Below are 26,860 nucleotides of genomic sequence, written 5' to 3'. Positions count from 1 at the left end.
AGCCAGATAATGCTACATGCTGGTTTATCACTTTGCAGTGGCTACTTCAACCCTACAACTAAGCAACTTAAGATTCCCAGGAGCAGATAAAACCTGTATGCAATCTGTCACTGTTTAGTTTTCACTGCCAAGATAATTCTACAAAGTTAATGAATAGCTGGGTTGGAGTGGGGGAGGGACACAAACAGAATGAATGAAGAGAAACTGTCATTGGTGGGTAGTCTCCCTTCTGCTTTTTGTCAGGACATTGGGTACATGGTGAGTCATTGAAGTTATAGTTGTCATCATCATCGTCATCATCATCATTATCATCAAAGTACTTTTCTGAAGTGACTAACTTCTGGGGCTCTGAGTTAGGCCTATGCAGAGAACTACACAGCTCTGGAACTTCACTTCTAAACCATGCATGTTCTCACAGTCATTGACGTAGACACATGCAAGATGGATTCAGAACTTCAATATGGCTTAAATCACACATTGTCTGCCACCATCTCTTCTATGGGTTCCTAGTTATTCTGTAGTGAAATCTACCAGGCAAATATATCTTGTCTCCTCAATGATATTATTAGCTCCTGAGGGAAGAGAACCTAAACTTAATATTCCTGTCTACAGATTTGCTGTACAGGACAAACATAGATGCTCAGTAAGGATGGATTAAATCAACCGGACCTGATAAGTAGAGGCAGAGTACCTCCTTTGAAACAACTAGTTAACTCCTTTGAATCTCAGTTTCTCCCTCTATAAAATGAAGAGGGTAATTTTATCTATAGGGTTTATGGAGTAGTTGTGAGAATGGAAGGCCAATACATGTAAATTGCTTAGCACACAAACTAGCATCTGCTAACTTATTAGCTTTTTAACTATTTCTGCCTCCTGCTCAAGTAGTAGCGAGACTATGGAAAAGGGTGAGGATAGCAGCTTTCACACAAATCTGGGTATTCAATTCAGCTTATAGAGGCACGCTGGTCAGTTGCCTATGCATTTGGATTTGAGGAAGAAAAAAGGTTTATGCTTTCACATATCTTCTTCACTTTTCTGCTGTAATTCCTGGACAGAGATGCTTTGATGGGTGTATGTGAGCTAAGATTAGCTGGGAGTGGAAGCCCGAGTAGGGATTTGCACTGAGAGCAAAGGCTGAGACTAAAGTTGCCATAACAGGCACCTTTTCCAGTCTTTATTCAGCATTTATAGGTAGCCCAATCAGTGTGAAGCGTCGTCCAGGAGCTGAGAGTCCGGCAATAAACCCGGCTCACATTCACGCCCCATTTCACATAGGGAGGACGCGACGGACTAGACAAAAATTCTCCGGTACTGCGAAACCTACGGAGCAAGGTAAGTCCTTTTCCGCGCTAGTGCGCAAGCGCCACGCCCTGGCGCTGTCCAGCTCTTCCGGCGCGGGGCGAGCACCGCAGAAGCCAATGGGCGCGAGGCGTCAGGGCTGCGCATGCGCGTTGCAGGCTCGCCCGGAAGTCAATGTCTAGCTGCTGAGCGTGGACCCGCGGAGATGAAGTAAGGCCTCAGCTTCTCTTTGGGGAAGTAGGGACCGGCCGCGGGAGGTGGCCCACCAGGGCTGGGGTGGTAGAGCGTCTGCCGGGCCGAGGGGCGGGAGAGGCGCGGAGACTGAAAAATTACCCCCCTAGTTGTGCTCTCCCTTACATCTGGCCAGGCCGCACTTAACGTCCGCCTGTCTCTGCAGCCCTTTAACTAAAGTGAAGCTGATCAACGAGCTGAATGAGCGTGAGGTCCAGCTTGGGGTGGCAGATAAGGTGTCCTGGCACTCCGAGTACAAGGACAGCGCCTGGATCTTCCTGGGTGAGGTCCACATCTTTCTCCCGCACTACTCGTCATTCTGTCCTGGCCTGCTTTTTAATATTTCAGCATTCCCGCCTTTCATTCTTCCCAGCATTCATCACACTTATTTCCTTCTGCTGTCTGCCCCTTAAATCCTTTTTTCATATCTCTCTCTCCCCCATTTCTAGTTGCTCCCCCTGCCAAATCAGTGCCCACGATAGTTACCCTTTGCCATTCACTGTGGTAAGAGTCTTGCCACTGGGTTTGTCAGAGACAGTTGTTACCATACCGTGTCCCCTCTCCCATTACACAGCTGAGGAAACTGAGGTGCAGAGAAGTTAATGGACTTAAGGTCACATAGCTAGTATGTGGAGCAACCAGAACTGTGGGATTCTAGAACTCATGGTCTTAGCCACAATCCTGTATTACTGCTAGCCCCTCTTTCCCCTTCCCTCAGAATTAACTTTCCTCATCTAATTAGCTCCTGCCTTCTCTCCATGGCCATATGATCATCTCTGCGTTCACTTTGTGTCACATCCAGTAATGTGACAGTTTGTTCAAAGGGGTTATTGCACCAGATACTGTGCTAAGCATTTTATATCCATTGTTTTATTTAATTCTCACAACAGTTCTGTGGGGTAAGTACTAATATTCCCATTTTACAGATGAGGAAAGAATGATTTGCAGAGGAATTTCTTTCCTATGGAATGCTCAACAGTTGTCTTTATAATCCTTAGTCTATGTGAGGTGGGGTTAAAATTTTCTAACTTAAACTGATTTTGGAACTTAGTTGTGAATTTGTGGGTAAAAGAACAGGTGAGTTCAAGATATGTTTGTGGAAGTAGAGTTTTATGTTGGAAACTATCTGCTTTGTCCATAAGCTTCTGGGTGTGAGGAGTATTTGGTTAGTGCTGACACACAACCTTTCAGTCAAAGTTAATCACTCCTTTTCCTGCCCTACTGCTGCACCTTATATATGCTTCTATCATATCATCAGACTGTGAGTTCTTTTTTCTTTTTTTGAAGGTTTATTTATTTTTGAGAGAGAGAGAGAGAGAGGGAGACAGAGGATCCGAAGCAGGCTCTGTGCTGACAGCAGAGCCTGATGCAGGGCTTGAACTCACTAACCATGAGATAATGACCTGAGCCACAGTCGGATGCCTAACCGACTGAGCCACCCAGGGGCCCCAGACTGAATTCTTTGAGGGCAGGTACTGTGGCTTACTTTTCTTTGCACCCCCAGTGCCAGGCCTAGTGCATGGTATGTAATATACACTTGGTAAATGTTTGTGGAATTGAAATGTGTTTTTTTTCTTCTAGGAGGACTTCCTTATGAACTGACTGAAGGGGACATCATTTGTGTGTTCTCACAGTAAGTCTTTTTTCATTTCCTGCCTTCTGGGTCATCAGAGTGTGCTACCATAAAGCATTTTGTGGCATCATAAAATCCATTTATTTTAATTCTAGGCTGATTGGTCTCCCTGCATGGGGAAGGCTAGAGCATCTGCTCTAGTCTAGATCAGCCCCAGGACATGGTTATAGAAGTCTCCCAATATGGAAAATCCAAGAAGTTGGATAATTTAGGAAGCCATCTTAGGGATTATGGTCTATTTTTACTGCTCTTTCACTGAGGCTTGTCCAGCCTCGGCCTACACGCAAACAGAGTGGAACTCACAAGAAGCTACTATGTGGAGCTCCTTGGACTCCTACAAACTAAGGGTAACCCATGGTCCCAGGGCCCTTCTGGCACACACCTGTGTGGTGTTGTAGGATTAGGGCAAAGCACAGAGGAGTGGGGGAAAAAAGCAAAAGGTTTAGGTAGCAGTTTGTTTTCTTTGTTTCTAGATGAGCATGAGGTTAGTGAGCAGAGCCAGTCTCTTTATCCAGAAGCTGAGAATTACAGGCTGGTGAGGAACAAGAATGAGTAGGTGAACCTTATACTTTTCATTCTGCTATGAGATGAAAGCAGCAGTACTGGGGTGGGAGAGCGATTTGGCAGCTCGCACTGGTAGTGACAGCTGGTAGGAGAGGGACTGGGCACAACCCAGAGTGACACAGAGTGGTTAGACAGTCTGTAGGGCCAGAGGGGCCCTGAGGGCAGAGGACTGTTGGAGGGAAGCTGCATGAATAGGCAGAAGACAGTGGCAAAAGGGTTTGGGCAAGCAAACACAGCCAGCACACCATGGCAGAGACATTGCCATGGCAGTAGATGATTGGACCATCCCATAGGAAGGAGACCCTGGATGAGTGGTTGGGCAGCATTTGGGACAGAGGGCCATGGGAAGGAAATTGGGCAGTACACATGAGAAGAAGGCCGTGGTAGAGGGCCTTGGCATCCCACACTGGCAGAGTGCCCTGAGAGGAACAGAGGCTGCTTCCTCCAAATTCTGGGCAGCTGGAAGTTCGCAGCAGGTGCAGCTTCCACCCCTTAGGATACCTCTGCCTGGTCCAGCCCTCCATTTAGGGGCTGTTCTTGTCTTATTTGCATTGAGTGATGATCAGCTAGTGTTTGTTTATTCTAATTCTCAATTCTGGCTACACACATTGCTCTCCATGAAGATTGCTGTTGCCATTGATAACAGTGGTTTTCAAAAAATGTTTTGTTTTCTGATTATCAAGGTAATGTATAATCATTGTAATGCATAATCATTTGGCAAAAATGAAAAGCATAAAGAAGGAAATAGAATGTACTTTAAGGAAAAACAACATTTTGGTGTATTTATTTTTTATTTAACGTTGGGCATTATTTCTAATATTTTGCCATTATAAATTGTATTGCAGCATACATGGTAGTATATACATCTCTGTATGGATTCATACCTTCCGTAGTGAAATTACTGGATCAATATGTTAGCGTTTTTAAGATGTTTTATAAATATGATCAAATTGCTCTTTGAAAGGTTGTACCAATTTCTACTCTCACTAGAATGCCCATTTTTGTGAATCCTAATCAACCGTGGTAATTTTAAAAAATATTTGTTGTATGGCTTCTCATTATTATTTTATTTTGCCTTTATTTAATCATCAGTGAGGTTGAACTTCTTTTCATAGATTTACATGCCATTATTATTTTTTAAGTGTCTGTTCATATCCCTTGCTTGTTTTTTGCTGTTGGTGTGTTCCTCATTTTCTTAGTGATTTTACAAAAGCTCTTAATTGATGTTAACTCTTTGTTATAACATTTTGTCATGTACTGTGTTACTGTGGGCTTATTGTACTTAATTTGATGTGTTCTACTACATTGCCATCATCATTATATCTTGATGCACAAATTGTACCAGTTTGGCCTATAGGAGTCCGTTTAAATGAGTTCCTATATTTTTTCTTTTACTTTTTATGTTGAAATAATCTCAGACTTAAATTATGAAAGTTATAAAGTAGTATAAGGAATACCTATTTCCCTTTTTCTTAAATGTTAACATTTTACCACATTTGCCTTGTCATTATTTCTCCCTATGTATACCTATTATTTTTTTTCTGAATAATTTGAGCGTCAGTTACAGACATGGTGCCCATTTATCCCTAAATTCTTCAATGTGTATTTTCCCCCAAACAAGGGCATTCTCTTGTTTAACCTCGGTATGGTGATCAATTCAAGAAGTTAACACTGATACAATAGTATTGTATTAAGCCTAATCATAGGCTTTATTCAGCTTTACCAGTTGTCCTGCTAAGATTCTTTACAGAAATAGGAAAAACAATTACTTTCTGGTCCTTTATCTGTGGTATAAATTGTAAATATTTTCTCCTAATTTGTCATTTGTCTTTTGACTTTGTGATTTTTTTTTTTGCTATGCAGAATTAAAAAAAATTTTTTATTCATCCGTGTATTTAAATTATCATGTGGTAAAATTGACTTTTTAGGGGGTGTACAGTCCTGTGAGCTTTAATGCGTGTATAGATTTGTGTAGTTACCCCACAATTAGGATAAAGAACAATTCCATCACCCCAAAAACTCCTTTGTGCTGTCCCTTTATAGTCTCATGCTCTAGTGTTTTATATGATCAAATTTATCAGTCTTTTTTTTATTGATCCTGGATTTTGAGTCATAATTAGACAGTATTTCTCTCCACTCCACCCATCTGTATTCTCTTCTAGTACTTGTATAGTTTCAGTTTTATGCATTGAAGTCTGATCCATTTAGGGTTATTTTGATAGTGTGAGATACAGATTCACTTTCATGTTTTTTTCAATGGTTGTTCAGTTCCCACATTTATAAAAAAGTCCATATTTTCCCAAGCAAATTAAGATGTTACCTTTACCATGTTACTTTACCATATATACTTGAGTCTCTTTATTGGCTTTCTTTTTTCTAAATGTTTTTATAAAGTTTATTTATTTTGAGAGAGAGAGAGGGAAGGAGAGAGGGAGAGGGAGAGAGAGAGAGAATGCATGCATAAGTAGGGGAGGGGCAGAGAAGGAGAGCAAGAACCCCAAGCAGGCTCCCCACTGAGCAGGGCTTGATCTCCTGACTGACCTGAGCTGAAATCAAGAGTCAGATGCTTAACTGACTGAGGGACCGAGGCATCCCTCTTTATTGGCTTTCTGTTCTCTTTTGTTGGTCTGTCTCTTCACGTTCCAGTACCACACTAATTAATCATAGAAGTTTTCAGTGTGTTTAAAATCTAGGAGAGTTGCTCCCTCTCCTTGTTCTTTTTTGAAGTTTTTCCATCTATTCTTACATGTTCATTTTCCCGTGAGAACATTAGAATCAACTTCTTCAGCTAAATAAAACACAACTTATACTACATTAAATTTAAGTATTAACTTGTTAGGGGAAGATGTTGCTGTCTTTATGATGTTGAGTCATCCTATCCAAAAACAAGGGATGTCTTCATATTTGTTCAAATCTGTGTGTGTGTTTCAGTTTTTAAAAGTTTTCTTTATATAGACTTTGTGCATTGCTTGTTAAGTTTATTTTTAAGTATTTTATCTTTTTGTTACTGTTAAAAATGGGGTTTATCTTTAATTATGTCTTCTAACTGATTATTGTTTGTATGTAAGAGACTGATTTATTTTTTTAACTTTGTATCCTATTACTGAATTGTTACACTGTTTTTTTCATTGTTTCTCTTGGGTTTTCTATACAGACTATCCTATATAATCTTCAGAGATAGTGTTACTACTTCTTTTTCATTTTTTACATGTTTTCTCCTGTGTAATTGCATTGTCCAATACCTACAATATTAAATAGTGTTAAATAGTTCCTGGCCTCAGTTGAATTGGCCCAGGTACAGGTTTCCCCTGCTAGCCGAAGGTAGTGTTCTGTAAAAGCTTTTTCTAAGCTGAAATGGCATAAGGTGGAAAAGCAATTACCATTTCATAAAAGCAAAAATCCTCTTCAGATTTCTTAGTGAAAACAGGTACTAATATAGGTCTTTTGTAAAAGCAAAGTGACATAAAGTAAACATTGGACGAGTAGCCTGTATTTTCTATTTGGTAAGATGCTACATACCTGGCTGGGATGTATGTATATGATCATGTTACTAAGTATCAATCAATAGCTATTTTAAAAATAAGTTTATTTATTTATTTTGAGAGAGAGAGAGAGAGAGAGAACACAAGCTGGGGAGGGGCAGAGAGGTGGGGCAGAGGATCCGAAGTGGGCTCTGTGCTGACAGCAGAGAGCCTGATGCAGGGCTCAAACTCATGAACTGTGAAATCATGACCTGAGCTGAAGTCGGACCCTTAACTGACTGAGCCACCCAGGCGCCCAATTCCTATTTTATTTTTACGACTTTACTTTTTAACTTAGGAATCTTTAACTTAGCTGGAATTTAACTTTGTACAAGGAATAATGTAGAATTTTCTAGTTTCTATTTAATTAATTTCTGCTTTTATCTGTATTAATTCCCATCTGCTTTCCTTAAGTTTGTTTTCTTTTATATTCAGTCTTTTTGACGTAAAACTCTTTAAGGTTACAGATTTTCCTGAGTATGGTTTTTGCCCTATCCTGTAAGTTTTGGTATATATGCTTCTCATTTTTTTTTTTTTTTTAAGTACTCTGCCATTGATGTTTTTCTTCATTTTATTTCACTTTTTCTTTGATCCAGTTGTTAGCTAGGAGAGTAGGTTTCAAGTTTTAGTTAATAGGGTTAACATTTAGTTAACATTAGTTAACATTTATTCATTTTTGAGAGACAGAGAGAGACAGAGCAGAGTGGGGGAGGGGCCGAGAGAGAGGGAGACACAGAATTGGAAGCAGGCTCCAGGCTCTGAGCTGTCAGCACAGAGCCCAACACGGGGCTTGAACTCATGTACTGCGAGATCATGACCCGAGCCAAAGTCGGATGCTTAACTGACTGAGCCACCCAGGCGCCCCTAGGGTATTTTTTTATTTAAAATATTATTTTCGGCTGTATAACATTGTGATTGGAGGACATGGTCTGTTCTGTTTTTGGAGGTTATTGAGGTTTTTGGAGGTTATAGTCGATTTTAGACTCTTTAGAAGAAATTGTCCTCTTTTTGTGAGATTTAAATATATCTATATATCCACTAGTTTGACATTAATATTTAACATAATTGTTATATTATTAATTATGTTCATTTGTATTACATAATTATATATTGATATTTCTCTGACCTTAATTTTGTCAACATTATATGTTATAAACTTAAAGTGGTATGTTAAAATCTCTCATAACTTTTGTTATTAGTTTTTCTTTGTATTTCTCATAGTTTTCTTAATTAAAATTTTTGATTTGTTAATTTATACATAAAGTTTCATGATATATCTTTGTAATATATTAGGATCTTTTTCAGTGTAAAAGAGCTCTTTTAGTCCCATTTAAATATTTTTTTGGCCTTGAATTCATCTTCAGTCTTAATATTACCACCCATTTTTTAACTGAGTGTTCATGCTATATCATCTAATTTTTATTTTTAACTTTTGTGTCATCTTGTTCTAGATATGTCTCCTGTACAGACTATATTATTTGAATTTTGTTTTGTCATTCAGTTGAAAGTTTTTGCATTTTAAATCAATAGTGTCTTACTCTTTTATAAAATAAATAGATATGGGGAGATTGTTAACATTAATCTGGTGCGGGACAAGAAGACTGGGAAATCCAAAGGATTCTGTTTCCTCTGCTATGAAGACCAGAGGAGCACAGTTCTTGCTGTTGACAATTTTAATGGGATCAAGGTGAGTGTGTTCACTAAGCAGGATTTGGCTGGACTTTTCCTGTATGTAGGGGTTTGGTTTAATTTCGCCACAGGTTCAAGGACAGTATTGGTCAGCTGGGTGTGTGAGAGGGTTGCAGAGGTGTGGGGACATACTGACCAGGAAATGATCCCAGGAAATGATTTCTTTGGCTTATGACCCTACTAACAATTATTCCTTTTCCTCATGTTCATCTTCCCAGGAGCATGGGTACCATGCACCACGCCCCAAACCAAGCCTCTTGTTTCTCACCTTTCCATCCTCACACCCCACTCTCACCTCTGACGTATTGGGCAGCAAAGAGACTCTCAAATATTGCTCTTTCATGCTATCCTCTGTCAGGGGATTTGGGGCTGTGTCATGGCTTCATGCTCTGAGACATGGCTTTGTATGTCTGTCATATGTCTCCAGTCACTTAGCATTACTGGGCCCTGGAGATTCTCTAGTTAAAGTCTGATGACAAATTCTACAAAAATCACTCCTTCTGAAGTTTTTTCTCCTCTGTTTCCTCTCAGTTCACCCTGGGGCTGAGAGAAAGTGATGGGACAAGTCAGGTTTATCTATGCTCCACCCAATTCCTATGCTTATTTAGCAGTTGTATGAACATTGTCATAGGTTGGGGGGGTGACTTTTGACTTGGAGAGTTTGTCACTGATTGCACCAGTATGGAGCAGCTGGAGACTATAGGACATGATGGAATACGGTTCTAGGCTTGATTTTTAAGGGTCAGCAGTCAAATGGAGTCACCATGAAAGGGAGGTTTTCAAAAATGTTTTTGAAAAGGGGAATAGGATAGATGACAGAAGCTACTCAGACTTAAAGGTAAGAATAAAAATCTGCTCTTATGTGGGAACAATAAAAGCCAGACTTTTCAAATTTTGGATTGTTTTGCCTATAGAATAAGTCTGTATCTGCCCGAATGTTTTTAAGTGAGGGGTTAATTTTTTGTTGTTCACCCAGAGAGTTGTGATTGACAACAAAAGTATCAGTGTGAGCCAGTTGTTCCACTATGGTGAGGGTAGAGCAAGGTATGAGGGCTGAAGAAAAAAGATTCCTTCCCCCTTCCCAACTGTTGTTCTGCCTTGGCCTCATCCTACTTGCTGTATCAAGAAAACAGCTGTAGCATTGCACTTGATTTCAGGAATTCTTTCTAGCTGCCAGACCATGGTATGTTTTACTGTAAATTAATGTTACAGATTGAGGGTAATTGTCCATGTGAATTCTCACAGTTTCCTCTGCTGCTTGTGCTTTGGACAGTACCAGCCAGGCTTTTTTCACTTAATGCAAGTGTAGAACATGAAGGTTATTGTGTGGTACACTGGAGTAAAGTGACAAGGCTGTCTAGTATGACTGCCTCAGGAACTCCAGCTGCCCCTGGCCCTACCTGGATGCCCCAAGTGCTGAGCAAGTTATAATCTGGGTGTATGTGCTGTTACACACCAGTTGGGCAGGTCTGCTTTAGTGATTTCCCCAGAAATAGAATTAGCAGGAAGGTAAGGGGTGTGGTTCAAACCATGGCTTTCTGCAGCTGGGTTCAAATAGTTTGATAGGAGGGCCGTCTTTGCTGAAGCATTGCCTGTCTGTCTTAGATCAAAGGAAGAACTATCCGAGTGGATCATGTGTCTAACTATCGGGCTCCTAAGGACTCAGAAGAAATGGATGATATGACCAAAGAACTCCAGGAGAAGGGCTGTGGGGCTTTTACCCCCTCAGAGAGTTCATCTGAGGGTTCTGAAGATGACAAACCCACAAAAAAACACAAAAAAGGTAAAGCGTTAAGTCCCGAGAGAAGATTCTGGGTAGTCTAAGTGTTTATTCTTCTTAGTGTTCACTGAGAGTTGATAATCAGTTCTTAAGTGTGAAGGGGAAAGGTGTTTGGGAAACCTTGCTTTAATTGGGAAAAGAGAGGTATCAGTGGAAGACAAATATTATGGGCTGAGTTCTGTCTCCTAAAATTCATACATTAAAGTCCTAATCCTCTAGTACCTCAGAATGTGAGTGTATTTGTAGTTAGGGTTTTTAGAAAGGTAATTAAGGGTGAGAACTGCCTTATACAGCATCTTGACATATCAAGGCTGACAGACATCCAACTTGGCTTCTCAGAGACACTTTCTGGAAGTATAGATTATGACTGCTTCACACACAGTGCTGCCCATGGTGCTTTCCTTTTGCTTATACCCTCCCTCTCCTCCATCTTCCTTTCCTTATTGGTTGCGCCCCTTTTTTCCTCCAGACAAAAAGGAAAAAAAGAGAAGAAAGAAAGACAAAGAGAAGACTGACCGGGAGGTACAGGCAGAGCAGCCAGCCTCCTCTTCATCACCCAGAAGCAAGGCGGTAAAGGAAAAGGATGACCCTGGCTCTAAAAAGCACAGCAGCAAGAACTCAGAGAGGGGTCAGAAGTCAGAGTCCAGAGAGGTGCGGAGGCACTATCCCAGCTCTCCTGAGGTCAGGACCATCTGCCGCAGTGGAGCAGAAGACAGAGAGAGGGAGCCGAAGAAGGAGAAGGCTAAGCATGAACATAGGTCCTCAACCAGGAGGGAAGAAAGAGAAGAAAAGAACAGGGATAGAGATAGATGTCGAAGCTCAGACACACATTCCGGCCGGCACAATGGACGTTCTGAGGGACATAGTCAGAGAAGTAGAAGTAGGAGCCGAGATAAATCCCACAGGCATAAAAGGGCCCGACACTCCCGGGACAGGGAGTCCTCTAACCCCAGTGACCGCAGGCATCACTGAAACTGCAGCCTGTGACTGCCTGGTAGAGTTGCAAATGAACTAGGCCTTTAAAATGCAATCATATTCAGTTATGCTTTTACTATTACTATAAGTAAAATCTCTGAGGCTGAATTCTTTTAATCCCTTGAGTATTAGAGTCATAGACAGCTGTAGTTTTAACAGCCAAATATCCTGGATTTTTAAGTGAAATCCATTGTTCCTGGGAATATGCTCGGTACCTACTGGAGGAGGTATCCTAAATTTGGTTTCATAAACATGGCCCTTGAATTTATGACCCCAGTTTATGACAAAATTGCCAGGAAAGGGGAAATATCAGGCAATTCTAGAATTCTGGTCTTTGTGCTGGATGTTTAGGTGCCCTTTCCAGTTGGCAGGTATAGCCATAGAATAGAGAAGTGTGGTTTAACTAGGTTCGGACAGCTTGATGTGAATGTGATATTGATTCCTAACACCAGCCCGCTCCCTCTGCACCCCACCCTCCTTTAAAAAATTTTTTTATAAACATCTTTTTTTTCGCATTTTGTTTTTTTGGTTGATATGTCTCCACTTTTTTTCCTTGCTATCTATTTATTTACGTATGTATGTATTTATTTATATTGAGGTGAAATTCACATAACATGAAATTAACAATTTTAAAGGGATAATTCACTGGCATTTGGTACAATCACGGTGTTATAAAACCACCACCACTGTCTAGTCCTAAAACATTTTCATCACTCCCAAATGAAACCCTGTCCCCATTAAACAGTTACTCTCCATTCCCTCCTCCTTGTCCCTGTCAGCTACCAGTCTGCTTTCCATTTCTGTGGAATACCTATTCTGGACATTTCATGTAAGTGGAATTGTACAACATGTGGCCTTTTGTGTCTAGTGTCTTTCACTTAGTATGTTTTTGAGGTTCATCTGTGTTGTAGCATGAATCAGTACTTTGTTCCTTTTAATGGCTGAATAATATCCCATTGTATGGATATACCACATTTTGTTTATCTATTCATCAGTGGATGGACATTTGGGTTTCTACCTCTTGGCTAGCCACTCCTTTTCCACGTTTCAGACATACCAGGCCACTTGTGGGCCTAGTTTCCTTTTTAATTAGCTGTTCTTGCTGAGATGGGAATACTGTCAGCTCCATCGCATATCCATCTGGTCTCCTTGGCAGTTTTTTCTCATCTTGAGAATCTTGCCCTTTTATTTTATCAATCAGTCCCTTATGACTTTGGTAGGAATTAGTTCCCAGGACCTTAATATCCCTGCTGAATTATTAAAATTGAACTTCTGATCTTGTAAAACAGAGGAATACATTTTTAAATATAATTTATTGTCAAATTGGTTTCCATACGACACCTAGTACTCATCCCAACAAATGCCCTCCTCAATGTGCATCACCCACTTTCCCCTCTCTCCCCACCGCATCAACCCTCAGCTTGTCCTTGGTATTTAAAGAGTCTCTTATGGTTTTCCTCCCTCCCTCTCTGTAACTTTTTTTTTCCCCTTCCCCTCCCCCCATGGTCTTCTGGTAAGTTTCTCAAGTTCCCCATATGAGTGAAAATATATGATATCTGTCTTTCTCTGACTGATTTCACTTAGCATAATACCCTCCAGTTCCACCCACGTTGCTACAAATGGCCAGATTTCATTCTTTCTCATTGCCAAGTAGTAGAGGAATACATTTTTAATAGTGGGCACATTTAGTTTACCTGGTATGTTATTTTGGGTCCAAGATTAGATGCACAAGAGAGTTTTTTTAGGGGAAAATGCCCATGAAAGAAAATGGGGAAGGAGGCAAGAGGAATCTGGAAAAGCAGTCAGACTCTGATAGAGGTCTAATCTCTGGAGAAGCGGGGGGGGGGAGGTGGGGGGAAGAAGGAAGTTTGAGTAGGAAAAGTCTTATACTACTGTGGTGTTCTGAGAATGTTTCAGCAAGACCAGTGGTGAGTTCTTGAGCCAAAGTCATCTGTCAGAGGAGTTCCTATTAGATCAGCTTTGGTAAGCAGGAGTCCTTGGTGTTGGACCTCCGTTGGCCCTTGTGGCCACTCTGCTTATGTGTCCATTGTGCCAGTTGTGTGGTATCCATTGATAAAGGCCAGTGTACCTGGCTGAGTCCTTTTGTGTGCTTGGCAGTTCAGTGCCTCTTCTGTGATGGATGCTCTGATGGATGTTAACATGTGATACAGAAATATTCACAGTTTGCCTACTCCCACATGTCAGTCCACAGCATTTACACCAGACCTTGTCTCTAATCTTCAGCTCTTTTCCTTCCAGTATCCCAACTAGATAGGCCATTGACCACAGCCTAGGAGTTGGTATATATGCAATAAATATTCTCAATTTTGGCCACTTCTTTTACACCAAGTCAAGTGCACTGCTTGAGGTTCTGTCCATTGGAAAAATTTTCTTTCTCCTCCCCTGAATGTGGCTGTAATGCAGATAACATTCATCTTCATTTTGTGATGACCCACCAAGCTCAAATTGTTTTCTGCCCCAGCTGGTCATCCTGGAACCCCCATTTTGCTATAGGTGCAAAGATACAAGGGCTACCATTCTCTGCGTCTTTTAGGTTTTTAATAGTAACACTGATCTACTCTGTCTCCCCTGAGCTGTATTATTATTTTATGTATTGTTTAGGGTTCTGCCAGGGAAACAACCAGTAGAATATATGTATCCTGCTGTAAGCCAGTTCCTAATGAGAAAACATACAGGCATACCTTGTCTTCTACTTTGCTTAATTGTGCTTTACAGATAACTTTTTTTTATAAATTAAGGGACTGTGGCAACCCTGTGTCGAAGTCTTGGTGTCATTTTTCCTCACACCATTTGCTTCGTGTCCCTGTCAGATTTTGGTAATTGCCATATTTCAAACTTTTTCATTATTATTACATTTGTTATGGTGATCTGTGACCAGTGGTTATGACTCACTGAAAGCTCAGATGATGGTTAGCATTTTTAGCAATAAAGTATTTTTCAATTAAGGTATGTACGTTGGTTTTTTTATGCATAATGCTATTTATTGCACACTTTAGACTACAGTATAGTGTAAACATAAGTTTTATATGCAGTGGGAAATGAAAAGATACATTAACGTGTTATTGTGATACTCGCTTTATTGTAGTCTGGAACTGAACCCCTGATAGCTCTGAGGGGTGTGTGTGTGTGTGTGTGTGTGTGTGTGTGTGTGTGGTAAGGAATTGAATTATGCAGTTGTTGGAGCTGGCTAGGCAAGTCTGAAATTTATAGGGCAGAATATTTAAGTCTGAAATTTATGAGGCTGGAAATGCTTGGGCAGGAGCTGACACTGCAGTCCACAGGCAGAATTTCTTCAGGGAAATCTCAGTTTTGCTATTAAGTTCTTCCAACTGATTAGATAAGTCCCACCCTGAATGAGGATAATCTCCTTTACTTAAAATCAACTGATTGTAGATGTTAATCACATCTATAAAATGCTTTCACAGCAGCATTTAGATTGATGTTTGATTAATTGATTGACAACCCCCCTACAGCCTGAGGCAAGTTGACACAGAAAAGTAACCATCCCAGTTTATTCTGGTCCATGGAGGAGGGGAACAGTTTCAGAGGTTTCCACTTGACTTTCCTCATGTGACAGCTCTTACCCATTAGGCTAAGGACCCACGTGGGGATTACTCTCAAGCAGCAACTCGGTTCCAGTCACACATTTGGGGAGTGGGAAATGACCACTAGGCAGGTCTGCAAGCCCCCTATGAGCCTTGTTATAGGCCAGGCCTTCAGTTATTATTCAGCCCTGAAACCTCCAGTCTAATAGGGCTGTGATCATGCTTCAGGTCTCTAGGTACAAATGTCAACTTTGATCTTGAATCCAGTATTCCTCAAATCTCTGGCTATTCTTTCCTCAGTGTTCATACATTGAAGCAAGTGGCTATAAGTCCCTTTAAGGGAAGTACTGAGGGGATATTCATCCTTGTCCTTCCTTCTACGGACCAAGCTACCTCTTCCAGGTCTGCAAACAGCTGAAGTTTGGAAACTGAGCAAGGAATTCAGAATTTTTATTGGGGAAACCTCCCTGAAACCCCTGCTCCTCTACTGTTGTCTTTTTCAGCTTGTAGATCCCGATACCCTTGCTCGCTGTCCATCTGTATTATTCCTAGGGACACCACAGTCCATCCGCCATCTCTGCGACTCCCTGTGGGTAAGGCTCTCTTGGCTGTCCTTCAGGCCTTGTGGTTCATTTTGGTGTTTGCAACCTTCTGGCTTTTGGAAGGTAGCACCTCTACCTGGTCACTATTACTCTAGGGCCTCAGCTCTGTGATGGTCTCTTACTGCCATCCCTGGCCAGTAGAGGAGGTCACCTCTGAACTTAGTGATGCTGGTGCCCCTTTTATCAGTGCCTTCCTGATGGCCTTGGTAAATGAGGTGTTCCTGCACCTCCCTGCCCCCGCCCCATGGAACACTACCGTCTCATGGGGTTTTTCCACTGTAGCACGTCCACTTCCCTCTGCCTTTTCATTCCTTCTTTTGCCATTTGTCAGGACAGCTCAGGCATTTCAATTTTGTTCAGTGGTAGCCATCACTTTCTCCAAGCCTCTAAGAGCCACCTTAGTAGAGACTTTGTATCTCCTGCAGGTCCTTGCCAGGGGATTAAATCTGTATTTTGAGAATGTCCTCTCAAATCAGTGAATTTTTGCTTTTCTGTTCCTCTTGATATAGCACCCTCAAAATCCAAACCCAATGCTTCCTTGGCTCCTGTCAGTGCCTGTCAGCTAATTCTTGCAGCTCTTTGGTGTTATTCTTTCTTCTCTTTACTAGGCTCAGGACTGACCTAGCCAGGTTATGCTGGATCAAATGTGGGATTTAATCCTAGTTTTCAGTTTAGGAACCAGGAGAGGGGCTGGACACAGCTCCTTGGAGGGGGATACGAGTTGCCTTGAGGGAGCAGGCTCTGCAGCATCTTCCGGTGAAGGGAAAATGCTAGCTCTCATTAGGGAAGAGTGGTCCCCTCTGCAAGGTAAAGTCTGGGAGGGGATGTCTGCAGAGCCAACACCCTGAGGAGTGTCTGGCTAGATGTTCCCACTCCATGTCTCAGGGTCTCAGGATTTTCCAACTACATGGAGTCATGTGGCCCTGACTTCAGCAGAGCAGACCCACCACGTAGTAAATATTGAGTATTTAGTCTCTCTTGAGTTCTGCCACTCCCGTATGTTCTTCTTTGGTCTGCTCCTCCACTGCGGGAGAAAAGGACTTCTTTGTAAGCTCCACAGAGAGTCTCTGGCTCTCACACTTAATCTTTAGCTACTTATTAACTGTCATCCATTTCTCATTACTCTGCTGCAGGGCGTCAGTACAACTTGACAGTATTCAGCCATCTCCACTGTCTCTGTAGGCCATATTCCTCTCATATATTTCAAAAGTCTGAATCACCACATCTGCAAGGCCATTCTCCCAGTTTTCCCAGGTCATCTCCAGAGAACTGTTTAGCACTTGGGCTGCCATCTTGTGCCTGGGACTGTCTGTGCCCTACACCCCCATCAGGACAGTGTCCATTTTGTCCACCAGCCAATGACTGAGGCAGTCCTGGAACCCCATCTTATCACAGCCTGTTTTCTTGGACCACCACTGGCACCATTTGTGCTAGTTTGAATTCTCTGAGAAGCAGATGCCAAGGTGAGATTGGCATGTAAGAGATTTACTAGGGAAAACACCTGTGAGGGAAAATGAGTGGGAGCTAGAGAAGTCCAGGAGAGCTGATGGACAGACTAGATGCAGGTCTAAATTCTGTGGAAGAGAGAGGGAAGGAAGGAAGGGTGTTGGGTAGGAAAGATCTTGGACTATGTGGTGCAGTTCTAAGAACATTTTGGCAAAACAAGTGCGTCTGTTGGGAGAGGCAGTCCACTGTGGGTCGTGAGCATCCTTGCACATTCTTGGTGAGGCTTTTTAAAGCAAGGCTCATTGGTCTCCCTAATACTGAGCCACTTGTGCAGGGCAAGGTGACCACAATGTGACTATCATTGAACTGCTTGCTTCCCAGGGGAGGGGCACTGGTTTGTTTGCTCATTGCTCAAGAAGTCCTGGGCCCTTGACCTTGGGTTCCTCAGCTGCGATGCAACCCACTGCATGGGTAGTGCCCCATCTGAGCCCATTACATTGTTCTGTAGGATTTGGGACAGGGGAGCTTGCAAAGCTTCACTGATACTCATGCTGATGCCATTTGCTGTGCTGTAATAAACTGTCTTGTTCTAACTCATTAAGTCTCCCTGTCTACTTTCTACATCTGTGAAGTAGTGTCAGAGCCAGTCCTTGCTATCCTTTGTCAGGCTGGAGTTCTTCCCTGGCAGCATCCCTGACTCCAAGTCACCTGTTAAGGGAGTCCTGTGTCTCACAGGAATGGCTTGTCTTAATATCTCTGCCACATTCAGTCATTGGCGGAGAACAGCTTGTGGGAAGTTTGGCCTTGGTGAACATGCAGGGATAATGGATTTCAGCTACACAGCACTGGATTTCAGAGCTCAGCAGCTGTGGCCATTTGTCACTTATGCTCCCTGTAGTCAGAAATCTGAGAGGCGCATATGCACCCTGCACTAGGCCAAGCCTGAAGCAACCAGCTAGCAATTGGTGTTAGTTGATCTTTGGGTACAGTGAATGTTCCTTTCATGGATTCACTTCACAGAAGACAGTTGGAATTCATTGGTGGACAAATTCCCAGTGATCTCAAGGCTAAACAGCCACATTGAATGAAGTGCTCAATTAAGAATGTTTTTTGCCATATCAATATTTCTTTCATGTAGCCTAATTAACATCCTAGTCTGTCAGTCCCTTTTTGCTTCCTCTAACCTTTTGGGCCGGATAAGTATCTGTCTCAGCAATTTATAAACTCATTGAATCCTAAAATGGAAATAATCCTTATCTGGTACAGGACATACCTTCTGTAAACATGTTTTGAAGCTCTTTGAAAGGAATAACTTGGTCATTGTCTAAGTGGTATTCTAGTGAAGTATAAAGTGCTCAGTGCTGTGCTGTCAGGACCAAAGAATAAAGTTAAGTGTTTCATGATGTCTTTTATTTTATCTGAAATTGTCAACTTAGAAGACATATTTTGGGTGTAATTATTTGCACTAGGATTTAACTTAGAGTTCTTCCTTTACTAAATAAGTGGCTCCTGATTTCTACAAGTGTTACTGGAAACTGTGTCATAAAATAGATAAGAGCAGGTCATATTTTTCAGTAGGAAATAATCTATAATTACATTTGCGATAAGCATTTGGTATTCTATAAATTAAGTATGACCAATAGTATGTCATCAAAGATATATTGGTCCCTAGACAAATCATTAAAAATACTGAACTTAATATGTTGGGTCCTATAAAGGGGCAAAGCCGTATGACCTATGTTAATTAAGTTACTCTGAAGTGTATGTGTATCACACAAATACATGGCTGTTGTAATTTTATATTTAAGGCCAGTATACTCTCCACAATGAACTTCAGTCAAAAATTTGAATACGTTTTGCCAGCTTAGGGTTTAGAAGAGTACTTTGGGGATGATTAGAGATGACCTAACCTCTTTAAAGAAGCCATTTTAAAAAGTCTGAACTGATGTTTTCTTTTTTCTCATGCCTCACGAGAAACTGAGGTATTAGATATTCCATTTGGCTTGGGATAGGGTTAGAAATGACTTGAGAAGTGATGGTGATTATGATGATGTTTCTTCAAGAGAAAGGCATTTATTAGCAAGTAGCTAATAACAGCAAAAACCCCTCATGATTATTAAATTAAATCTCTAACTTATTTGGATTTTTTATTAGTATGTCATATGATTGCCAAATCATAAAATATACTCTGTGATTGTTATCAGAGTACACATCTTATTTTGCAAGCTGATTTTGTTTTTTTCAAATGTACACTTGTATTTATGTTATCACTATCCTTGTCATTTTCAGTGTCTGTATGGAACTTGTCATTTTCAGTGTCTGTATGGCATTGTTTCTTGTTAACACACCGCACCATTTCCCCCACTTGGATTGTTATAATTTTTCATCATGATCAATAGTACCGTTATGAACATTTTTATACAGAGTCCCTTTTAAATTTTTCTTTTTGTATTATTCCCTTGGACCACATTCCCCAAAGTGGAGTTATCAGATCCAAAAGTACAGACAGAACAATCGGTTGTCTTACTTATTGGTAGGTAGATTGCTTTTCAGAAAGATCAAATTTGTGGAACGATCAGCACTGTAGAGTGCAAATGTAATTTTCCCTCTACATTCTGGACAACACTGGCTTTTTTCATTTTATTCCTTGTTTCTTTTCTGGAAGGTATATTGTGATACCTTCAGGTTATTCTAATTTGCATTTTCTTTCATTGCAAGTGAGGCAGTGCATTTTTACTTTTAGTACTTAAATCTATTTAGATGGTTCCATCTCCAAGGACTATAGCTACTAGCTCAAGCATTCTTATGTATTTTGGCCAGCAGGCTTTGAACCACTATGGTAAGGACCTTTCCTCCCATGGTGGTGCTCACCTTTTGACATTTAGCATTGACATTAATTTGACAAAAAGCATTGTTTAAATTTTTTTTTTGAATGTTTATTTTTGAAGAAGAGGGAGAGAGAAACAGTGTGAGCAGGGGAGGAGCAGAGAGAAAGGGAGACAGAATCCAAAGCGGGCTCCAGGCTCTGGGCTGTCAGCACAGAGCCTGACGTGGGGCTTAAACCCACAAACCGTGAGATCATGACCTGAGCCGAAGTCGGACGCTTAACCGACTGAGCCACCCAGGCGCCCCAACAAAAAGCATGTTTAAAATGAGGACTGAGTTTATTTGAAGCTACAAATGCAACCATAGAAACTGACCAAATCACTGGTTCCAGGAAATAGTGTCTGTCAAATAGCATGCTTGCATTCTCTGTCTCTCCTTCCATTCTCCTCTCCCTCCATCTTTTCCTCTCTGTTTTCTGCCTTTTTGAGGGAAGATATTCAATTAGACTTCCTTCTAAAGCCATACATTAACACACTTGTTACTCATAGAGTATATCGGGAAGGACACTCGATTCAGTGGTAAAAGAGATTGCTTCTGGAATGAACCAGGTAGCATCTGGGAGAGGAGAGGTGAAGAGGCTTTTCACCACACCATTTGTACTTTTGAATTCCAAACTGGATTTATATTACTTATTAATAAAAACAAATTAAATCCATATGTAAGATTAGTATTTGTCATTGTGAACCTTTAAAAAATGACTTTAAAACTTAGGCTGCTGCATGTGGTGAATTTCAGTATGTAAGGGCAGGAATGAGTGAATAGATGAAGGCAGCCAAATTTGGGGGATAGGTGATTTTTGGGCAGAACTGCCTGCCGTTTTATTTGCAAAAGTTCAGTTAACATTTATGGACTATCAGTACAGCATAAAGGAAATTTACTTGCCTAGAAATATTTCCCTGGGGAGTTTTGGATAAGGTTGGAACCTTCCTCTGACCTAACTTTTTGGATAAAGTATGAGAATGACTAGTTGATTGATCATCTTCCTGTATACTGAGTGGATAGAGGGAGGCCAGAGTGGTGGTTTCAGTACCAGAGTGGTGTTTCTGTCCTGTGGAAGCAGTTTCTAGCCAAACACTATGTTTGAGGCCAGCTGGCAGGAACAGGTTCTGATTTGCTCTTTGTGATGCCTTGAATTTGGTGTTCTAGAAGGGGCCTATCTTTTGTCCATCAATTGAGTTTTGGCAAGTGCAGGAGCACAGATATGACTGGAAAGCTCCCTCTGGCCACATTGGTGGTTCATGTGTCTTGAAGGGGCCAAGAGGATGCCTGGAGGCTTCCAGAGCTCCTCTGAGGAGTCAGATAGTTGCACTGGTGTTTGGGGATAGACTTTGGAAATGAGCTTTCAGGGAATTCTTCAACCTAATCTGAATTGGGCTACTGTACATGAGGCCATGTACTAACTAGACTGGTCCTATCCAGTAAGGGAGCCACTAGCTCTACATAGCTATTTAAATGGAAATAAAGTGAAAAATTCAGTTGTTCAATAATACTAGTGACTAAATAGCTTTGTGGGGCTAGTGGCTACTGTACTGGAATGAAAAAAAAAATATATATATAATTGGACAGCACTGAATTAGATCATTCAGACATGGCGGCATTGTATGCAGCTCTGTGACCAGAGGTGAAAGCCTTCCTGGTACTTTCCAGGCCTACCTGGTCCTACCTGTCCTTTGAGGATTACCTCAATTCCAGTTCCTCCAGGAAACTTATCCTGACCACTGCAGCTCACAACCATGACTCCCTTCTTTGAACTCCTAGAGCACACAAAATACATGATGACTCACTCTTGTTGGTGTCACACTTTCACTTTTAAGTTAGTCTTATTTTGCCAGCAAAGGCTTCAGGGCCCTCAAGAGCAGAGATTGAATCCCACGCTGCCTGGCAGATACATCCCTCTGGGAGGGACAGTCCCTCTTTTCATGCCAAAATCAGAAGCATTTGTTAACCCCTTCTTTTCTCTAGCTGCCTTTTTGTACATTCTTTGCTCTTACTGTTTATAAGAATTTAAAAGTATTTATAAGAATCAGCGTGTGGTACACAATGTCATGTTTCAAAACCATTTATTTTTTGAGGAAGGCTAGCACCATTATTGATGTTAGGTGTAGCAGCAGCCTCAGCTTCTGTCCTGGTGAGGGGGTGAGGTTGAGGAAGATCTGGAAACATTGGCCTTGGATCTTGAAAACACTTTGGACAGAACTGATGATGCCTTCTTCAACATTTCAGACCGCTGTTTGGAAGTACTGGGCTTATCAGCATCTGTAAACAAACCAAAAGATAAATCTGGTCATTTATTGGGCTTTCTAACTGAGCCTGTCAGGCTAGGGGACTGATAATTTAGGATTCAGAAAGAATCATTTATATAATAACTTCTGAGGTTTTTAAAAAATTTTTTTAATGTTTATTTTTTGAGAGAGAGAGACAGAGTGAGAGTTTGGGAGGGGCAGAGACAGAGGGAGACACAGAATCTGAAGCAGGCTCCAGGCTCTGAGCTGTCAGCACAGAGCCCAACTGGGGACTTGTACTCACAAATCGCAAGATCATGACCTGAGCTGAAGTCGGACGCTTAACTGACTGAGCCACCCAGGGCGCCTCAAACTTTTGAGTTTTAAAGTGCTTTCACAAAGAGTCTTATTTTAAAGTTTTAAATTTTCATTCCAGTATGGGTAACAGACAGTGGTATATTAGTTTAGGTGTACAATATAGTGATTCAAAAATTCTATACATTTCTCAGTGCTCATTATGATAACACAAGGAATCTTTAGTTGCTCCTTCTGACACTCTTGGGAAGGAAACCAGAAACATTCAGTAAGATCGGATGCCTCATCTGAGATGACCTTAATGACTTTGGATGAGGTAGGAAGGTGGCCAAGTTGGCATTAGAGCCCAGGCTTTGACGTGCAGGCCAGCTCTGTACTGCCTGCACCCTGATGCTTCTTGAGCCAGCTCAGCAGTACGTGTCTCCCTCATGCCATCAGGTAACTATCCAAAACAGCCTGAGAAGCTAATTCCACATGAAAATGTTACTTCCGTCCATTTCAGAATGTCCAGGTAAAAGCAGCAGTGCATTAAAAAAGGTTATCGTTTCTCACTTGCTTTGGGTAAATTTTCAGTTGACTGACCCCAAGTGATCTGTTTGTTGTGTGAGCTATAAAGGACTTGTGTGGCCAATAAGTCTCCATTTGGATCCATTTTTTCTGCACCAGTTGTTTTGTGCAAAGGGCTCTTAAAGTCTATCATAATTTATGTTAACAGAATGATTATTGTATCTGTAAGGACAGAAATGAGCATTTATCTGTGCTGCTGATGCATCATGACAGGATGTCATGAAAAGACAACAGGGCAATAAACCACATACTTTCTTGTTTCCAGTAAACGACAATGTTCTTCTATAACTTTTGCAGTTACCTAGCTTTTGATCTTCGCCAGCAATATAACCTTGGGAATCTCAAGAATCTATGCTTAAAAGTAAAGTAGCAGATAGAAAATTTACTCCCAAATAAGGGGGAGAAGTTTAGCTTTTCCAATTAATAATGCAGTCCTGGAATGTGCTAGTAGTTGATAAAATAAGAACAACCTAGAAATAAGGAAAAAGTCAAAATTTGCAGAGGCAAAGACAAAGGCTTGAATGGAGAGACCTACAGTCTAAAAAAGCAAGACAAAAGACTTTCAGTTACAGGATGGAGGCATATGCTGCAAGGCCATATTCTGAAAATCTCACTGGAGGGGAAAAATGAAACTTTATTTTTGCAATTTGAGGATCTTGTTAAGAAAGCAGATGCCTGGACCCCATTTCCCAGAGACACTAACTGGGACGCTCTGGGGAGGGGCCAGGATTCTGAATTGTTAATAAGCATCCTGGGTGATCCTGATGCAAGCTGTCACTGGACAACACTTTGGGCCACTGCTCTAGTGGATGCTGCATATTATTTAAAGACTGGCACTGGCTAGAATAAGAGCATACACAAAGCTCATCCCTAGGGGCACAGTGAAACCTCTGGCTAACAATTCCTACTCCTTTCAAAGCCAAACTTCTGGAAAGAGAAATCAATCACTGGGTGTGACATTCACAGCATGCTGGAAGTAGGAGTTAGGTATTATGTCAAAATGAAGCCAGCATGGTGAGACCAACTCTCTTTCAAGATACCCTGATGCTGCTTTGATCAGCTTGTGAGCAGTGTAGTGGGGTTCACTTGGTTGACACTGGTTGCTATGAGAAAAGAGATGTGTTTATGGCCAAATTGAATTTGCCACAATGCACGCCAAGTACTATAGTATGTCACTTCACACTATGAACTGATTTAGACTCCCGATAAAACCGTATTTTGTAAAAAAACAAAAACAAAAACAAAAAAACATTATAAGCCATAATGGGCATGTGTTGGCCTAGAGAAGTCCCCTTTTTCTTATGGGTTTTCATAAACAGACATCACTGTAATTTCTAATAAATTCTCCTTGGTGGGCCTTTTTACTATTTTGAGCACAACGTTGGCCATTTATGCATTTCTCCCTTCAAAAGCCGTTATCAGAGAAAAAATGTGTTATTTGAATTCAGAGGTGCTGCCAGTGAGTTCCTCTAATGTGCAGAATGCAGGGGTTGGGGGGGAGGTGTCCTGGTCAAACTAAAGGTCCAGAAGAATATGATTTTCCTATTTGATTGGACATGCAGTCAAAAACCTAGGTGGGATCTTTCCTTTCCTACTTGCCACTCAATGCTGCAGGCTTTCCTTGGTCACTACCCATTCTGAGATGCAGTGGCAACTGGATGTAGCCCCTGGCTGGTAGGAAGAAAGAATGTGGGATAAAAGTCACAGGAACTGTGAGGTTAGAGCCCTGGCTCTACCACTTTCTGGCTTTGCCACATCAGGCAGGTCATTTGCTTCCATTTTCTCTTCTGTATAACAGGACTTTAAGACTTGCAGAGGCAACATGGCATGGTAAGTTATTTCACTTCAGTGACTCTGTTTCCACATCAGTACAATGGGTATGATGCTTCCCAGGGTGGATGTGAGAAAAATACTTAGCAGAATGCCTGGTGCATAGCTGATACCTAATAAATGTTACTTCCAGTAAATGTCACCCCTTTGCTGTGAGGTTCAACTCAGAGAACTGCATTATAACTTGCAAATAACAATCTAGATACACTGTTCGTAATATTATTTCAGCCCCATATTGGTGGTGGGTAAGGCTGCTGCAAGACAGGAACCACTCACTGCAAGGGGGGAATGAATAATCAAAACTTCTATAGAATGACATATTTGAGAGCTTCATTATAAAATGATAAATATGTTGTACCTGAAATGCCATCACTTGAAGAATAAAGGCTTCCCAGACCACTTTCACGTTGATAGAGGGTGATAAACTGCCAAGACAGAGGTGAAATACTAGCTTAAGCCCCCTGTCCTTTGTTGGACAGTGAATACCAGAAGTACGTAGAAACCCTCAAGGGACAAAGCACAACTGTGTGGCATTATACACTGTAATCTTGGTGCTCTGCAGTCTCAATTATTCTCCGGGATTTTGGCCATTCCTAGGCATGACTTCTCGTAATTCTTGCCTGTTGTGACACCCAGGATTGGCCTCAGGCTTGGACATGGGCTGCCCCTATAGGATAATTTCAAGGGCTCAAGTGTTGCAAAAAAATGTCAGCCATGCCTGCCCCCTCCCTCCTGGAGCTTAGAATAAATAACATTTTTAGATCCTTCTCTGAGAGAAGATAATCATGGGGGGGTCTCAAGGGGAGAAGGGGGAAAAGGGATGTCCATTTTACTACTCCAATCTCCCTTTAAATAATTCGTAACAGTTGTGAGGTCTGGAGCAAGTAAGTGGCAGTGTGGGGTTGTGGGAGCATGGAGGTGGTAGGGCAGGGATAGTGGCTCAGATGCTGGCTTTGCTCTGTGGACTTTTATCCCCTCCTGGAATGCAGAAGCAGCATGATCCTATAAGGGCACAAAATAGGCTGGGGGAGATGGCCAGGCTGCAGGGTAGCCATTCTGTGATGGTGGCAGTTAAAAAGGAAGTGGCAAATCAATAAACTAAGGCATAAACACATGCAAGATGAGAGAAGTGTGTTTGGTGTTGATGGTGAGGAGGGCAGAGTATTATCATAGAAGCTTGATTCTAATTCTTCCAAGAGGATTTGAGGCAGCTTATGGACATAAGACATTGCAAAAGAGGATATTTAAAGGGATAATCTGGGACAGGGACAATCTAAAGAAATGGTTCTCAGCAGTAGCAGCACAGTAGAACCATCTGGAGAAATATTAAAAATAGGCATGCTTGAGCCCCACCCCAAATTGAACAGGAACCCCTGAGGGTGGGGCAAGCATTTCTTTGTTTTCTAAGTTGCCCAGTTGACTCTACGTGCAGCCAGGCTGAGCACTTCTGATCTAAAGGAAGGTGGGGTCGGGTGGGGCAGATGCCCCCAAATGGCCTGACATGAGTAGGTGAAGTCAATGGTTTGTAGTGCTGGCTACACATTAAAGTAGCCAGCCTTTAGAACTCTCAAGGGTAGGCTTTAGAACTCTCAAGGCCCCAGCTGCAACCCAGACTAATCAGAATCTCTGGAGGTGAGGCCTGGGAATCAGTTTTTAAAGTTTGCCAGATGATTCCAGGTGTAGCCACGGTTGAGAACTTCTGCTCTGTGTAGTAGTTTCCAATTATGGCTTTAC

General features: G+C 41.6%; 2 protein-coding genes across 2 annotated transcripts in view; one reads left to right on the top strand and one right to left on the bottom strand.

Annotated features, from left to right (window-relative positions):
- The first annotated feature begins 1,371 nt into the window (after nucleotides 1-1,371).
- On the top strand, nucleotides 1,372-12,207 carry RBMX2 (RNA binding motif protein X-linked 2). Its single transcript, XM_081792321.1, has 6 exons — nucleotides 1,372-1,509; nucleotides 1,697-1,812; nucleotides 3,112-3,163; nucleotides 8,806-8,935; nucleotides 10,543-10,720; nucleotides 11,187-12,207. Exons 1-6 carry the CDS (start codon nucleotides 1,445-1,447, stop codon nucleotides 11,687-11,689), a joined length of 1,044 nt encoding a protein of 347 aa, XP_081648447.1. The 5' UTR covers nucleotides 1,372-1,444; the 3' UTR covers nucleotides 11,690-12,207.
- A 10,043-nt stretch (nucleotides 12,208-22,250) lies between these two features.
- Nucleotides 22,251-26,860, bottom strand: part of LOC145713701 (fibrous sheath-interacting protein 2-like) — a 76,263-nt gene continuing 71,653 nt past the window's right edge. The window contains 2 exon segments of the mRNA XM_081792597.1: nucleotides 22,251-22,448; nucleotides 25,485-25,551. Of these exon segments, the coding sequence (XP_081648723.1) occupies nucleotides 22,306-22,448; nucleotides 25,485-25,551 (210 nt within the window). The 3' untranslated portion in view covers nucleotides 22,251-22,305.

Source organism: Panthera onca, chromosome X, assembly GCF_046562875.1.
Source record: "Panthera onca isolate mPanOnc1 chromosome X, mPanOnc1 haplotype 2, whole genome shotgun sequence".
NCBI classification, from domain to species: Eukaryota; Metazoa; Chordata; class Mammalia; order Carnivora; family Felidae; genus Panthera; species Panthera onca.
The sequence above is the reverse complement of the archived record's forward strand: the minus strand, read 5'-3'. Positions and strand labels throughout refer to the sequence as shown.

What these genes read in the sequence shown, in the direction of transcription:
- RBMX2 (XM_081792321.1), top strand. Translation starts at nt 1,445, where the DNA reads ATGCGCGTTGCAGGCTCGCCCGGAAGTCAATGTCTAGCTGCTGAGCGT. An exon ending in CAGCGCCTGGATCTTCCTGG is followed by an intron (nt 1,813 to 3,111) that starts GTGAGGTCCACA and finishes TTTTTCTTCTAG; the next exon opens with GAGGACTTCCTTATGAACTG. An exon ending in ATCATTTGTGTGTTCTCACA is followed by an intron (nt 3,164 to 8,805) that starts GTAAGTCTTTTT and finishes TAAAATAAATAG; the next exon opens with ATATGGGGAGATTGTTAACA.